This window comes from Elephantulus edwardii, unplaced genomic scaffold, assembly GCF_000299155.1.
Source record: "Elephantulus edwardii isolate Elephantulus edwardi_28Jun2011 unplaced genomic scaffold, EleEdw1.0 scaffold00003, whole genome shotgun sequence".
In the NCBI taxonomy this organism is placed as follows: domain Eukaryota; kingdom Metazoa; phylum Chordata; class Mammalia; order Macroscelidea; family Macroscelididae; genus Elephantulus; species Elephantulus edwardii.
Genome location: NW_006399753.1, coordinates 20,787,917 through 20,804,580, shown reverse-complemented (window position 1 = coordinate 20,804,580; position 16,664 = coordinate 20,787,917). Strand labels below are relative to the sequence as shown.

At 39.2% G+C, this 16,664-nt stretch overlaps 1 protein-coding gene across 1 annotated transcript in view; it reads left to right on the top strand.

Annotated features, from left to right (window-relative positions):
- COL14A1 (collagen, type XIV, alpha 1) overlaps window positions 1–16,664 on the top strand; it is a 226,996-nt gene that overhangs the window by 100,218 nt on the left and 110,114 nt on the right. The window contains exons 23-24 of the mRNA XM_006879473.1: window positions 11,443–11,589; window positions 15,439–15,495. Of these exons, the coding sequence (XP_006879535.1) occupies window positions 11,443–11,589; window positions 15,439–15,495 (204 nt within the window). The remainder of the gene's footprint in view (window positions 1–11,442; window positions 11,590–15,438; window positions 15,496–16,664) is intronic.

Here is a 16,664-nt window from a genome sequence, read left to right as displayed (position 1 = left end):
CAGCGAGGTTGGCACAGGATAGAACGGAGGTTAGGGCTCTTGTACATAGGGTCACTATGAGTCGCAAGGGACTCGATGGCACACGACAACAACAACAACGACCACAACAACAAAAATGGTGTAATGATAGTTGTAGCATTCTGTGAGGTTTAAACAGAAATAATTCATCTTAAACATTTGTATAGAGGATGCACCTAAGAAACGTGAGCTGTTTGGTTATAGTTGTGTACTATCAATTTGGAACTGACCCATAGCTGACTCTCCAGCAGGTTTTTAAAGGTAGTAAATCACAAGGGAGGAAATTGATTCTTCTTCCACAGAGCAGCTGAGAGATTCAAACCCCATGCCTTTGGGATTGCAGTGCAGCTTCTTGCCACTATCACATATATTAAACTAGAAAATGGTACTGAAGTTTTGGCATTTGTGCTGTGGGGATCTAGGCTTGATTTAGTAACTTTCCTGGTATTAATTTTTAGTTTGGGTGTTAATTGGTGAAGAACCAATTTATTCAATAGGAAATGCATCTTTCCCATCAGCAAGTTCTTCAGCATCCCTTTTATCAAGACCATCTAAAATTTTAAACTCTCCCCCAGTACTACTTTACTTTGTCTTCCTGTGCTGCCCTTTGAAATCTTCTGTTCAGCTCCTTAGTATCTTGATTACTTTCCTTAGCTTTGGCTTCTTGGCGCTTTAGTGCAATATTCTAAGTCTCATCTGACATCCATCTTGGTCTTTTCTTCCTCTTCTGTTTTTGTAAGAACCTTTTGCAGTCTTCCTAGATTATGTTCTTGATATCCTCCTATAGCTCATCTGGTCTTTGCTCATTAGTGTTCAAGACATCAAACCTGTTCCTGAGATGGTTTTGAAATTCAGGTGGCATAGACTCAAGGTCATATTTTGGTTCCCATGAATTTTATTTCATTTTCCTTAGCTTTAACTTGAACTGGCACATAAGTAGTTGGTGGTCTGTTCCACTGTCAGGACCTGGCCTGGTTTTTACAGCTGATATTGAGCTTCTTCAGCAATTATTTCCACAGATGTAATTGATCTTATTCCTGTGCATACCATCAGGCTAAATCCATGTGTAAAGCCTATGTTTATGTTTCTTATAAAATGTATTTGCAATGACTAAATCATTGATTGTGCAAAGTTCTGTCTTTCTCTCTCCACCTTCATTTCTGTCACCAAGTCCATGTTTTCCAACTGCTGATCCTTCTTCTTTGTTCCCAACTTTTGCATTCCAGTCACCCATTATTATTCATGCATCTTGATTGCATGTTTGATCTATCTCTGACTGCAAAAGTTGGTAGAAATATTCTATTTCCTCTTCTTTGACTCTGGTTGTTGGTGCACCTATCTGAATGATAGTGGTATTTGCTGGACTTCCTTTTATGCATATGGATATTATCCTATCACTCAAAAGATTGTATTTTCAGACTTATCTAGAAATTATTCTTTTTAACTATGAAAGCAACCCCATTTTTTTCCTCACCTTTTCATCTTCAGCATAGTAGATTATATAATTGTCTGACTCAGAATGCTCCATGCCAGTTTATCTCTTCTCACCAATACGTAGAAGGTCAATATTTATGCATTCCATTTCTCCCTTTACAATATCTAATTTTTCTACATTTATGGTTCTCATATTCCATGTTCCAGTCACTAGTGTGCATTGGGAAAACCTGCTGTCAGAGACCTCTCTAAAGTACTGAAAAGCAATGATGTCAGTTTGGAGACTCAGGTGTGCCTGATTGATATAGGCCATGGTCTTTGCAATCACTTGCTATGCATCAGAGAGCTGGACAATGACTAGGGATGCTAGAGAATTGGTGCCTTTGAGCTGTGGTGCTGGAGAAGAGTATTGAATATACAGTGGACTGCCAAGAGAACAAACAGGTTTATCCTGGAGAGAGTCAAACTAGGCTGCTCCTTGGAGGCAAGGATTCTGAAGCTTCGTCTGACATACTTTGGATATGTTGCAAGGAGGGACCAGTCCTTGGAGAGGAACGTCATGCTTGGGAGGGTGGAGGGAAAGCACAGGAGAGGAAGATTCTCCATGAGATTGATTGATTCAGTGACTGGGGTAATGGAGGGAGGTGTGTCAGAGACAGTGAGGTTGGCACAGGATATAGCAGGATTTAGGGCTTTCGTAAGTCACTATGAATCACAGGCAACTCTATGGCACACAATAACAACAACTCCTCCAAAAGTCAAAACCCTAGAAAAAGTCCCCACATCATCTCTAAAAGTATGTAGAACAATACAATTCTGACTGCAGAAAAGTGAGCTTCTCAAAAACCACCACAATGAGAAGATCTCATTGCCATAGTTTGACACTCATAGTCGAGCCTTCATTGGATTCTGTAGGTTGTAAATCAAATGGGACGAGCTTGCCCATCCTTCTGCAGAGATACTGGTGGATTTGAACCATCAGAGGGGCATGATCTTGAGTTTGTTGTCGTTAAGTTCTGTACAGTTGAATACTACTCAGAGTGACCCTATGAGCAACAGATCTGAATCCTGTCCTGTCCTCTACCATCTTCATAATCTCTGACATCCTCAAGCCCATTTCTGTAGTCACTGTATCAATTCATCTGATGGAAGGTCTTCATCCCTCCAGCTTCTCAAGTATAATGTCCCTCTCTAACAAATAATCCCTCCTAGTAGTATGCCCCAAGTACGTGACGTGGAGCTTCAGCACCTTTGCCTCCAAGGAGAACTTTGGCTGCACTTTCTCCAAAATATATTTGTTCTTTTGACAGACCGTGGGATATTCAAGACTCTTCTTCAACACCACAAACACGAAGACATCAATTCTTCTTTTGTCATCCTTAGCCATCATCTAGCTGTCAGATGCATAACTCCTTAGTCCTCAAACTGACTTCATTATTCCTTCATAGTTTGGAGAGGTCCCTGACTCTAGACTTTCCTTGGGTAAAACCTGGCTGATATCCTTCTAGGACAGATTTATTTTGTTCTTCTGGAAGTTCCTGACCTATTTAATATTTTCCATGAACATCATAGTTCAAAGGCATCAATCAGCTCTTCTTCAGCCTTCTTTATTCATTGTCCAGCTTCCCTGAGTGTTGATTGTGGATCCATACAGAAGGAAATATGTGACAGCCTCAATCTTTGCTCTGTTTAGCATCGAAATTCTTATTGGCCCAGATGTGGGAATTGTTGTTCTCTTTATGTTGAAGTGTAAACTGTACTGAAGGCTGTCGTCTTTGATCTTCACCAGTAAGTGCTTCAAGTCCTCTTCACTTTCAGAAAGCAAAACTGTGTCATCCTCACGTTGAAAGTTGGCAAGTGTATAAGTCCACATTTCTGTCTTATCTTCAAGTTAAATTAACTTGTCCTCCTATGGTATTGGGAGTGTGCTGCTAACAATTTTTGCCTGAGCCATGAGAATGTCAATTAAGCAAGAGAAAGCAAAAGAATCGTGTGGTTTCATCAGCATCAGTATTGGAGATTCAGGAGCTCAATTTGCCTTCTCTCATCTCATTCATCATTTCCATAATTAGTATCACTAATCAACTGATCAGCACCTTCTAAATCACAGACACAATAGAGTGTTTTGGGGAGCGAGGTTAGGGATGGCAGTAGAGAATACATTGAGGTTGCTTTTTCTTTGTAGCTTGGTTGAGATTAGATCAAGAAATAGTCTTTCGATGGGATTGGAGAGGAATTAGATAAGGTTGTTTATCTCACAGAAAATGTGCTCACTGTCCTGGTCTTGAAGGATTTATGGTCACATGAGCATTCTTCTATGGGCAAAGTGCCCAGAGTGCCAGCTGATTGGTCTGTAATAGCTCCCATTTGCTACGTGTTACCTCTGCAAAAATGTCAAACATTTCTTTTGGATAAAAAATAACACCGAGGAGAAATAGAACCCAATTTTTCCACATATTAGAAAAAGTTATGCCCCAGGGTGAACCAGTCATCAGGGCCTGGGCCAAATTCCTACTGTTTGGGAGACATTTTATCCTCCAGTTTTTAATATATTTCCCGCATCTGGTCATGTTCACTTTGAGATCAAGAAGTTGTTTTGAGATGAAGTCAACGCTGTAACCACAACTCTCTCCTCTGGGCAGTAATCTCTCTAAAATGACTTCTTTTCAGCCTACTAATGGAGGCAATAGAAGATTTTTGTTATTAAAGTAGCCAGGCTATGTTATTTCATTTTGTTTGTTTGCTTAAAAATGAGACAAACCAGGATGGAAGTGGTTTAAGGCAAAGGGTTATATTATTGGAAGAAGATCCCAGGTATGTGGTATCAGGAATACATGGATTTAGGTGTTCAAAACAATGTCACCAAAATGAAATCTTCCCTTCACCCCACTGCCATTCTCAGGCAGCTTTTATAAGTTGAACCCAGTCAGATTTAGTGAAAAGAGAACTTCTCCTTTCCAGCAGTTACAGCAAACATCCAGAAACCGAGGCATATTGATCTCTTTTGAGTCACAGGCCTTTAAACATGTCATTGAGTACAACTACTTGGGAGTGGGGATGGGGGTGGTGAAGAACCTGACTATCTAGTTGGCTCCCACCCTTCACACCCTGTGACTGGTGTTGGCTGGTGTTATTCCATCATCGCCAAATCATGAACACCAAGAGCAGAGAAGAATGGATTGAAAGAAAGGAGGACTAGATCTAAGTACATATTACATTCTACTCATGTAAATGTTATGACATCTTTAGAGCCAAGGAAGAAGCAGAGTGGCGGGGGGGACAGGATGGGTGGAGATTACCAGAAGGATAAGGTCCTTTCAGGAGAGACTGGAATAAAATCTGCCTTTGAGTCAATCAGCTCATTGCCAAATGTGTTGTAGGCTTTTGGTTAGTTCTAGGACAGATCAAAGTGAGAGACTTTTGGTTGGTCTTGAGTAACTCAAAACCTCTCGGGAGCTTTCATGAATTCCATGAAGGTCCTGGGGTTTCAATTCTCTTTCCAGCTGTTTTTGAGTTGACTTGGCACCTGAGATTAAGTATAGAGCTTTCCTTTGAGTTAAAACACTTATGTACCACATAACCCCAACTACTGTATTCTATCTCTAACTCCTATAGCTGATAGAATTTGTAACATCCTCAAAGAAGGTTCAAAGGATGCTGTACTTTATCTTTTATTTTTGGATGTGTTAACTTTGCTATATTATCTATTCCCTAGGACAGAGAATTACAATATAGTAGAGAGCCTTCCTTAACAGGAATGAGTATCTAGTGAAAAAGATCGTGGAGAGCAAAAGCTATTCTTAGATATCAACTTGTTGAAACAGTGGCTGTGTGATTGAGTATTGGGTGTTTGAGAGATCTAGGGAGTAGAAGGATTTACATCAGTATTTCAGCAGAGTAGTTTCCTGGATCCTGAGTGTCGTTTTTGTTTGTTGTTGTTGCTAAGTAACAGCTAGTTGACTGTGACTCACTTTATGAACAATGGGCCTGAACCCTGCCCAATTCTGTGCCATCCTCACCATCTCAGACCATCTCTGACACACACACTTAACATTACAGTCACTGGGTCAATCTGTCTTTTTAAGGGGCTTCCCCTCCTTTGTTGACCCTCTGTTTTTCCAAGCAAGTTGTCCCTTTCAAAGGACTGGCCCCTTCTAACGACATGCCTAAAGTATGTGCGATGAAGTTTCACTATCACGGTTGTACTTTTTCCAAGACATACTTGCTTGTCCTTCTGGATCTAAGTAACTATTTGTAGGATATTTTCAGGAATTATGTTGGTGATATTCTTAGCATCGTGGAGGATTCTTGGTGGCACAGTAGCTAAGTGCTGGGCTTGCTAAGCAAAAGATCAGCGGTCAGAAACCCACCAGCTTCTCAAAAATCAGAGAAAGATGTATCACTCTGCTTCCATAAAACATTTACAACCTTGGAAAGCGCTGTGGGGCAGCTGCACTCTGTCCTCAGGGTCACAGTGTGTTGGAATTGACTTAATGGTGGTGGCTTTGTCTGGCTTTCTGAATGCTTTGGTTTTTATTATCATCAGGATAATAATTCAGAGAAAGTGTATCCATGCTTTAGAAGAATAAATGCACAAATACACAATGTCCCCCCTGCTGCTAAATTAAAAAAAAATAATTACGACAGCTTATTCCTTTTGGCACAAGGGGGTGAGGAAATTAGTCATCATTTAATCAGTTTAAATGTTTTTCTTTAAGGCCAGAGCATTAGACCTGAATCAGACATGCCAAAAGCAACATGGATACACTCCCATTCATGTAACCTCTCTTTGTTAGTATTGGGAATCAAACCAGTACTGTTTCCCATTAGCTTTATTGTGCCTGTTCCAATTTCCATTAGTTTTGGAGATTGGCTTTAACAGTAAAAACTTGATATTCTATTTTCAAAGGACTGTAGGGTGCACGGAAAGTGATAGAAAAGAACTTTTCTAGAACTGACCCTTAGAGGATCCATGTGTCTTCTGAGGAGATGACTGCCTATAATCCACCCTTATTGTTCCTCTTGTTAGTTGCCATCAAGTTGACCTTGACTCATGGAAACCACGTGTGCAGAGTAGAACCAACTGCTCCATAGGGTTTCCACAGCTGTAAAGTAAAGCTGACCGCCTCATCTTTTTCCCATAGAGCAGATGGTGGGTGTGAACTGCCTACCTTTTAGTCAGTAGCTAACACATGAATGCTTCCAGGAGGTTCTCAAGGATCTGAGAGAAACATTTATTATAAGGGTCTGAATCCTGAGACTACAAACTGAATATGAGAGTCTGAAAACAGAGCATAGGGTTTGTATGTATATATTTCTATTTCTATTTCTACTATTTCTATTTCTTTCTATTATTTCTATTTTTTCTGTTTCTATTTCTTTATATTTATGTATTTATATTCATATTTATTTATATAGATAATTCCTTTGACACTATTATCTCACACACATTAATACTTGTTATTTCACCACTTTGTTTTATGCTCTTTGAGACGTCTAATTGTAATTTTTAACTCTTTATTGTGATTTTAATAGAAGCACACAAAGCCAACTGGCATCCCATTCAACCACCACTCATGCAGATTTTCCTTTCATAGAACCCATTACAATCCCCACATTGTATCATGGTTCTTCCTGTTATATCGCTCAGGTTCTAGCCCTGAAACCCTCTGTGGTTGGTTGTTCTACAGGCTGAACATCGTCCTGAGGTTGTTGTTCACCTCATAGATATGTCTGTTGTTTCGTAACAAGCTGTACCACAAGGGTGAATTCAGCTCTGGGCTTAAAGGGTAGCCAAGGACCATGGGATCTGTGGTTCCACTATCGCTTGCAGACAGGCAAGCTTGGCCATTATTGTGATTTTTACTTTTGCTCTACCTTTGAGTTCTATTGTACCTTTATCTCCCCTTTTAACCAGGATCATCTATTATGATTCATTTCCCAATGACTTCCAATGAGAGACCAGTATCACCAAGTCTTTTGGCCACAGGGTGTGGATGTTGACATTGTAAGGCCAATTAGTACTATATTCTTACCGTGCAACTTTGTCTTTTCTTTGCTCCATACAGATAAAAAGCAGTAGAAATACCTTAGAGGTCCACAATCAAGCTTTTAAATCCTCAGTTGTTACTTATCAATGTTGTGGTTGTTATTGTTGTTAAGTGCCTTTGATTCAAGCACAACTCACAGCAACCCTATGAAAAAAAGACCTGAACCCTGGTCTGTAACTATCATTGTTTCTCTATGTTCATAGAGTTTCCAGAGGAATTCTGTTTAGAAAGTGAATGCCACTCCTGATTCCAATATCAATGTAGGGTATAAAATATCCTTAAATACGGCATGTGGTGTTTTGATTGTTGCTTTTGTGGGTGTTAATTGTGGATTCACATTAAATGGGATAACTGGCATTGAAACAAAGACTCGAAAATTGTGCTTTGCAGTGTATATAGCCCCAAGCTTATATCATTTCTTGTTTCCTCATCTTGCCAATAAGTCTAGAATGGCGGCTAAAATAACTTCTGTCTTGTAAATGAAAATAACAAGGGTGGAGTTATTTCTATAAGTAAATATTTCTCTGTGTTTTAAATTTTAAACCTGATTATAAAGGAATAATGACTGCAGAGAGAAAAAATGTTCAATTCTTAGCCTTGTAAATAATTATTATTTTCAAAAGTGAACCCAGTGCACACCCATGTTTATTGTGGCTTTGTTCACAATAGCAAGGAGTTGGAAACAACCTAAGTGCCCATCAACAAACGAATGGTTAGAGAAGCTATGGTATAGTCACAAAATGGAATACTATGCTGCATTGAAAAACAGGGAACTTATACGATATTATTCAAAATGGGTGACCCTGGAGGACATTATGCTGAGTGAAGTATCTCAGTCACAAAAGGACAAATACTGCATGGTGCCACTGTTGTAAAACAGGACTGACATCGGGGTTGGGGAGAGACTGAGAAAGATGGGTCAATAATGTATACTGCACTGAAACGGATGAGGGAGAAAACTGTTTAAAAGGGATATGTGATTAGGTATATTTGTCATGACAGGAGTCTAGAGTGAAGGCTACATGGTGGAGTGGAGCTGGGGGAGGATTTGTAAAATAATGAAAGGATTTTTGTTTTACTTTTCCAAGAGGATAGTGTACTGGGGGGAAGGTTGGGAAGGGAGAAAAGTGCAACAATGAATGAATGGAAGTCAAAGGCTCTGAAAATTTTTACTGAAATTAATAATAAATTTAAATAAAAGAAAAAATAAAACAAACAAAAAAGTGAATCCAGAGAGTGTAAAAATGCTCTTTGAGAAATCTGTTTTGTAGATGAAGCAGCCATATGTGTCAGTGACAAATCAAGGTAAAGAAGTAATAATTGGTCAGTATGTTGTTGTTATTAGGTGCTGACGAGTCAAGTATGACTTATAGTGATGCTATGGACAACAGACCTAAATCCTGTCCTATTCTGTGCTGTACTCAATCACCAACTCTGACACATTTGAGTCCTTTGCTACAGTCACTGTGTTTATCCATCTTATTAAGGATCTTCTTCTCTTTTGTTGACTCTCAACCTTTCCCAAGCATGTTGTCGCCTCTCAAGGAGTAGCTTCTCCTAGCAACATGCCTAAAGTATGAGGGATGAAGCTTTGCCAGCCTTGTCTACAAGGAGCATTCTGACTGTTTTTTTTCCAAGATATATTGGGTTTTTTAGTAGTCTATAGGATATTCAGTCATCTTCTCCAGCACCACAACTCAGGCATCAATAATTGTTCTATCATCCTTATTCATTGTCTAGCTCTCAGATTCATAGCATGTTCTGAATCAGACACACTTTAGTCTTCAGACTGACATTATTGTTCTTTAGTGTTTTGTAGAGATTCCTAACAGCAGACTTATCTAATGTAACAGTGGTGTCAGAAACCTTAAAAATTGGCTTTTCTACCCATTGTGTTATCCCTCATTGGGGGCATGGTCTACAGCTACCTTAACTGAGGACACATGGTCTTGAAAATCATCAACAGCTGTGGGATCAATATAAAAGAGCACTTTTCATCCACACTGTGAAAAACGATAGTGGAGAGAGGGTGAAGATAATGTGAAATTGCGTGAAGAGACTGACAAGGTGTAACCAGAGGTTAAAGGTTTTGCTTACCAGATGATTGAGGGAAAACTGACTTGTAACTGCTCTGAGATAGAGCTTGCTTAATGAGAAACCGGAAGTGCATTTGTGCTGATGAACTGGACCTGGGCTTTCACTAATGAGGAATTGTGCCTTGTTAATTTGGCTTGAGACTGCTGGACTAAACCTGGACTTATTGTTGTTGTTGTTAAGTGCTGTTGAGTCATAGGGAACTCCTAGCGACCCTATGAATGAAAGACCTGGACACTTGTATAGCTTTCATCCTTTCTCCAGGTTCATAGGGTTTCCAGAGGCAAGCTATTTCAGAAGTGGATGCCACTCCTGCTTCCAAGCTTGTTTTAATCGGGGAGCTCCACCAAACACTGTCCACCATGGGTAACCATTTTCACATTTGACACATCAGTGTCACAGTGTTCAGCTTCACAACCATGAGTTACCTCTGTACAGCAAAAGGACAGACCAGTGCTATACAACCTAGAAGAATGTTTCACCAAAAACAGTTAAAGATAGGCCTGAGGACCATGGATTAGGGTCACCCACCTTTGGCTTGGTATCATCACTTTCTGTCCACTAGGTCAACTGATCTTTCTCTATTCTGTTGTTGTTGTTAAGTGCCGTCAAGTCATGGACTTATATTGTATAATATTATTTACCTTCCCCACCCTCCAACCTATTACCCTAAAAAAATCCCATAACTGTGAGTAAAGTCTGTGAGTCAGTTTGCAATAAACATTGGACTCAATGATTCATAGGAAGAGGTGCAGGAGCGTGAGGGGTGGCATGTCTGACCCTGTAGGTTTTTGTTTGCTACTATGGATATTGTTGATGGGGATAGTTCTCCTATATGAAGCCGGTAGAAGTTAGTCTCAGTCATCCCTATGTTACATCAGCTCCTTTCACAGTAATACATCTCTTGAGTGCTGGTACCAACTGTGTTGGTTGTTGATCCAAGCAAGATGAGATCATTGACAACTTCAATCTTTATTTATCTATCATGATACTGCCTTTTGGCCAGTAGTGAGGATTTTTGTCTTCTTGATGTTTAGATGTAACCCATATTGAAGACTGTAGTCCTTGACCTTCTTCTGCAAACATTTCAAGCCTTCCTCACATTCAGAAAGCAAGATTATCTCATCCTACGTAGCGCAGGTTGTTGATCAATCTTCCTCTGATCCTGATGCAACATTCCTCTTTATAGGGCCCAGCGTTACAAATTATTTTGGCAGTATAGGGTATCTCAAAATACTCTTAGGCCCAGATCCATGGATGAGGGTTCTGAGACCCCAAAACCACCTCCTAGTTCACAAAACATGTTGAACACCTACGATTTCTAATTGCAAACTTGCACCATAAGGCAGCTGCTTGAAGGGCACTGCCCTGAACTTCCCGTGGGATAGTATTATGTTGTCCTATGCCAAAAGAGTATACATTTAATGTCAATTTGTAATATTTGGTGAAGGTTTTTTTAATTTTTAGATTCATGTTTAAAAATTAAGTTCTAACTCTTGAAAATGTCCAAATACTAACAGTTTCATTATATACGATCATAATTCTTCACATTGTCTTTTAATAATGCTTTTTAATGGCACATTTAAAATGTGATTTGGTTTTAAAAAATTTATCTTTAAACAACATCTTTAATAAATGTCATTTTTTTTCATTTAAATTGTGATTTTCATTTTAAAACATTTTATATATTAACTTTTTAGAAAAAGATCCATTATTTTAACAAGTAGAAATCATTCTGGGTTTATCTGATTAGATTAAAGCATATTAATTATTATAGAGGTCAATCTACTGAAGACTGTTATGGTTAAATCTCATATAGATATGAATACATTTGTTTTTATTACAGATACACAAAAGCAAGAATCTACTGTGGGTGGAGGAACCACCAGGCATTGTTTCTATGGACTTCAGCCTGACTCAGAATACAAAATCAGTGTTTACACAAAGCTCCAGGAGATTGAAGGACCTAGTGTGAGCATAATGGAGAAAACCCGTAAGTCACGTATATTTTTTTCTAGCCCTCCTCTCAGTGAACAAGCAGTCCTGGGGCATCCCATTTGGTTCTTCAATCTTATTCCATAGAAAAAACACATTAGCTTTTGCTGCCCAGGACAGATTCTGATAGATACAGGTTTTGCTTCTCATCCAGCCCTTGAATTCACTGCATGCAGCCAACTGATGTCATCGATGTGGTGTTTTCCATTCCTCATATATTTTTCACAGAGCACTATAAAGCCATATGACGGCAGAACACTTAACAAGGACTTACATTGTGATCCGTATCCATAAGGAACGTTTGTGGTATGTGGAGTGTGACACAGAGTTTAAGTACTGGGTCTTGACATTAAAACAAGGGCGTATTACCATGACCATGAGGGTGGGAATAGAGCCAAAATGTGTCAACTTGCTGACCCTGTGGTTATTGCCTGTGTGAAAGGCTCTTGCACTTTTCCCATTTTGGCCATAGATCTGAAGTGTGGAGAGGAAAATTAAAACAAAGCACTTTGTACAGGTTCTGAAGAGCATTTTGTTGTTAGATGTCATTAAGCTGGTTCTGACTCATGGCCACCTCATTTACAACAGAACAATATAGGACTTGATCCAGTTCCATCTTCACAATTGTTGCAGTCACTGTGTCTGTCATCTCTTTGAAGTGCATTGTTGTTGTTGTTGTTGTTGTTGTTGCTATGTGCCCTCAAGTCAGAACTGACTCATAGCTGACTCTCCAGTGGGCTTGTAGAAGCAGTAAATCACACAGGAGGAGATTGGCCATCCTTCTGGATACAGTGCATGGTGTATGCCAATTCTTAGAATGACTTTAATCAAGTCTTATCCTACTTTACCATGCTTAGTAAAGTGAAAAAGAAGGAACATGGCAAGATGAACTGACACCCTGAATGCAACAACGGGCTGGACCACAGCAATGATTGTGAAGATCGTAAAGGTCTATGCAGTGTTTTGTTCTGTTGTACATGGAACCAGTATGAGTTGGAACCAATTCTATGACCTCTAACGGGAACAACACAGGCAGATGGGACTCCGTTTTATGGCTATTAAACAAAACAAGCAAAAAAGTTAAACTCAATTGCCATTAAGTTAATTACAAGTTATATGATCCTAAAAAGATATAACAGAACTCTCTGAACTCTCCAATGCTGTATTCTTTACAGAAGTTGACTGCCGTTTCAGCTTCCCATGAAGTAGCCAGTAGTTTGAACCACAGACATTTGGCTAACAGTCAAACACTTCACCATTGTGTCACCAGAGCTCTTTGTTTCATGTTTATATGATTATGTAATTATAAGATACTATTACTATATTAAGTGTTATAGTGCACAAGATTTAAAGTCAAACAAATTTAGGTAACACACTTATTCTACTTTGGAATAACAATACCATTGTGACCTTCAATAATTAACGTCTCTGATTTTCCTCCCTCGTTATTAACTATCTTCTTTGATTTCTGGCGGTGATGGTAGCAATCCTGTAACAGAGTACTTGTTAAGAGCCCTTCTAACCTCTTTGTCACTGGAGAAGTCCTTTTTGCATTATCATTATTATTATTTTTTTGGTCATCATTATCGCCTTCATGGAATCACACACTAATGGTTTAGGATCTGTATTTTATCAGCACATATATTTTTTTTCTGTCAATCAATCTGCCAACAATGAACCCACATGTCCTCAGGTGTCAATTTGCCGGCTCTTGTCCTGCAAATATGTTCCCCAGTTTTCTATAATTTCTCAATATCCTTTGTTTGTGTTTACTACCTACCTCACCTTCGTAGGCATTTGAGTTTGGAACCCTCGGCCTACTTCAGTTTCCCCCTATGCTCAACCACACGCTGTTAACTACCAACCCAGGGCAGTTGATTCCAGTTTGGACAGCTCTGGTTGATGTAGATGTGTTCCAGATGTTGAGAACATCTGTCTCCTTGTAGCTTCCACCCAAAGACTCTAGTCCAACTTTCTGAAACAGTGCAGATCCCGATTGTTCCCTGTTCTATATGACATCCCCTCCCATATATAAAGGCAAGGGTCGTCTGTGTACTGCAGAGTGTGCATCTGGAGATAAAAACACACAAGTCACCGGTGCATTGTGCCTGTTGTTTCCTGGGAGATTGTTTGGTGAGATGTTTCCCCTCAAACAGATTGCTCTAGCTATACAGTCACTCTTTAATGTTCTTCTTGATTTATTGCGTGAACTTGGGACGACTTTCATTTTCAACTTCACAATGATGAAGATGACCCATTAGCTTCCAAAGATTTTAGAAAAGGGAAATCAAGCTTGAGAAGTATGTCGCTGTACTTTCAGGAGAGTCCGGCTAATGTTTAGTGCTAGATTTTCTCAAAATTTTCCTGCTTTTTAATCTATTTTGTTTTAAATATTGGCATAAGAAATAAAATGATATAGATCTATATATGCACACAAAATATATCTTCATACTAATACAACAGGAGGATGTAGAGCAGAATGTTGACCTTTCTCTCTCTCCTCCTAGTCTCCTTTCCCAGAAATATGCATTGAGCTTACTTAATGAATTTTGTCTGCAGTATACAAAATAGATTTATATTTGTGATTTATCTGTGAGAAATATATTTCCCAAATGGGATAATGCCGTGATATTTTGTGACTTTTTTTTCACTTCATATTATGCTAGGGGTTTTTTTTTGTATCAATAATGTAGAATTGCCTCATGTGTTTGTATATCGAATTGTTTTAGTAAAAACATTTTTGTTTTATTGGATCTTAGATTGGAAAAGACCCTACACATTACCTTTCGCACCATCTCTCACAGCAAGTTGTCAGTCTCCCTGAGCTCAAATCCTTTTAGTTCTTTGGTGTTTACTATCTCCTAAGACTCAGCCTCTCTCCTCTGTGACGGACTATAATTTAGGGAAGATTTTCCTGTTCAAACTGAAATGCCTCATGTTGCATTTCAAGCACTGTTTCTAGCTGTATCTTCTAGAGTGACCATTACATATCCTTTTGCCAATGCTGCAAACCTTAATCTGTGCTCTGGATAGCTCCTGTGCCATAAAATTAAAGGATGGGAATAATGTCTGAATCTTCTGAGGGGAATATGGAATCAGAAAATTTTCTGGGTTTTTTGATCACTCCTTAGTGTCAGATAGGAGTAAGAGATAAATACATAATAGAGTAATACTTTGCTTTGTTGACTTCATACACTGTAACTTCCTAGTACTTTGCTGTGTGTGGAATGATCAAAAGCACTGCTCCAGTTAAGCATTCCAGGTCCCTTAGCTAACCACACCTTTGCATCATGCTTTTATTTCTCATCCCTTGTCAACTAGGTCGACCTGATATGGACAGATTCTCACCTAACAGCTTTTCTATGTGATCTTTAGAATAGAAATATATTTTTCAGTACAATCTGAACAGAACTGAGAATGGGTCAAATTCCATTATCATCTTGAAGAATAGGAATAGGAGAATGAGAATAGGAGAGAGAGCTGTTGGACAAAGATTGATGGCAGAGTGGCAGTGACGTTTATTGTATGTGTGAAAGCAGTCAGGGACTCAACCTGAGACAGGCTGACAGGATTCCTGCCTTAAACCAACGTTAAAACTGCTCTGTAGTTGACAGTTTGATTGCATTGACTCCTGTTGGGCAAATGGAATTGTCACAAAATGGCCTATCAGCCTGCGAGTTTGGTTTTCACATACTGTAGCTAATTTACAGTAGCTGCCCAATTCTCTAAGAAGACATTTGTCAAAAATCATTGACTCCCTCAAAGTACTGCTCCAGGACCTCACACTAGTCCCCACAGACGAGGTGGCTAATGGACGTGGATGTTCTTTCTCTCTCTTCTTTTTTAGAATCACCTCCTACTCAACCACCAACTTTCCCTCCAACCATCCCACCTGCAAAAGAAGGTAAGAGAAGAAGGTGATGAGGATATGACTTTAGATTTAAGATTCCTATTCACCTCACATGTTTATTCATTCAAAAATCAAGATGTTAATAATAGGGTTTTGGGGGGGTTTTATGATTAATAGAAGATTTATTTAAGCAATAGTAATAGATAGTCCTCTCTGTCAAACTTAATATGAGACAGTGCTTGTTCCCATTTTCCTTCCTGGATAAGTTTTTCTTTCATATCACTCTCGGTTTTGAAAACATAATGCCAGAAGAAGAGGGGCCCAATGTCAAACACAGCTCCTATGAGGGAAAGCCTGGGAGTGGGCCTGAAATTGGGATACACATTCGCTGATCTTGCACAGGTCCAACAAGTCAAGGCAGGATCTTCAATGATTGTCTGCCAGTTGGGGTCATTGAGCTGAAGCAGATACTCCCATTTAAGTTGGGATCTAATGGCCAGCCACTCAGTTTGAGCCCGCTGGCTCTCCGGAGATATGTTGTATTCGGTTGGGTCGAGGGTAGCAGGTAGGTGGCCAGGCGCGATGACTTGTATTTTGGGAACGACATCTTGACAACAATAGGTTTTTATATACATGAAAATCTTGTGCTTTTTCAGCTTCAAATTCAAACAGTAAATTTGTCACATTTTATAAATCTGGAGACTACTTCTCCAGATCATTCCTGTCTTTAGAGTATTACCTCATTTGGAGATGATTTAAGTTATAAGTAGCTTTAAGGAACTCAAAGTAAACTTAAGAAAATAAGAGCCTAGCGGAATTCTTCTTTGTTTTTTTAAAGAAAGGAGGAACACATATCATCTCATAGATTATTTTTGTGCGACTGGCCTAAGATTAAGATTATTGAAGAGCAAATTGTCTGTGTCATCATGAAACAGCAGTGAACTGCAGTGACCTACATTAATAGAGGGGAAGAAAGGTTTAGATAATTGGAAACTACATGATACCCCCAAACCCCCAAAAGATGTTAAGAAAATGCTCTCAGATGATGTCGTTTTTTGTTGGTACGTTTATTGCTTTGTTGTGTTACTCTCAGTGATGATAGTTTTCTAATGATGATAGTTTTAATGATAGCATTAGCATACATTTCTTGACCAAGGATCAAGGAGTGACACAAGAGCATAGGTGAAATTACTGGGCTGGGCTGGGGTTATGCGTATGGTGTC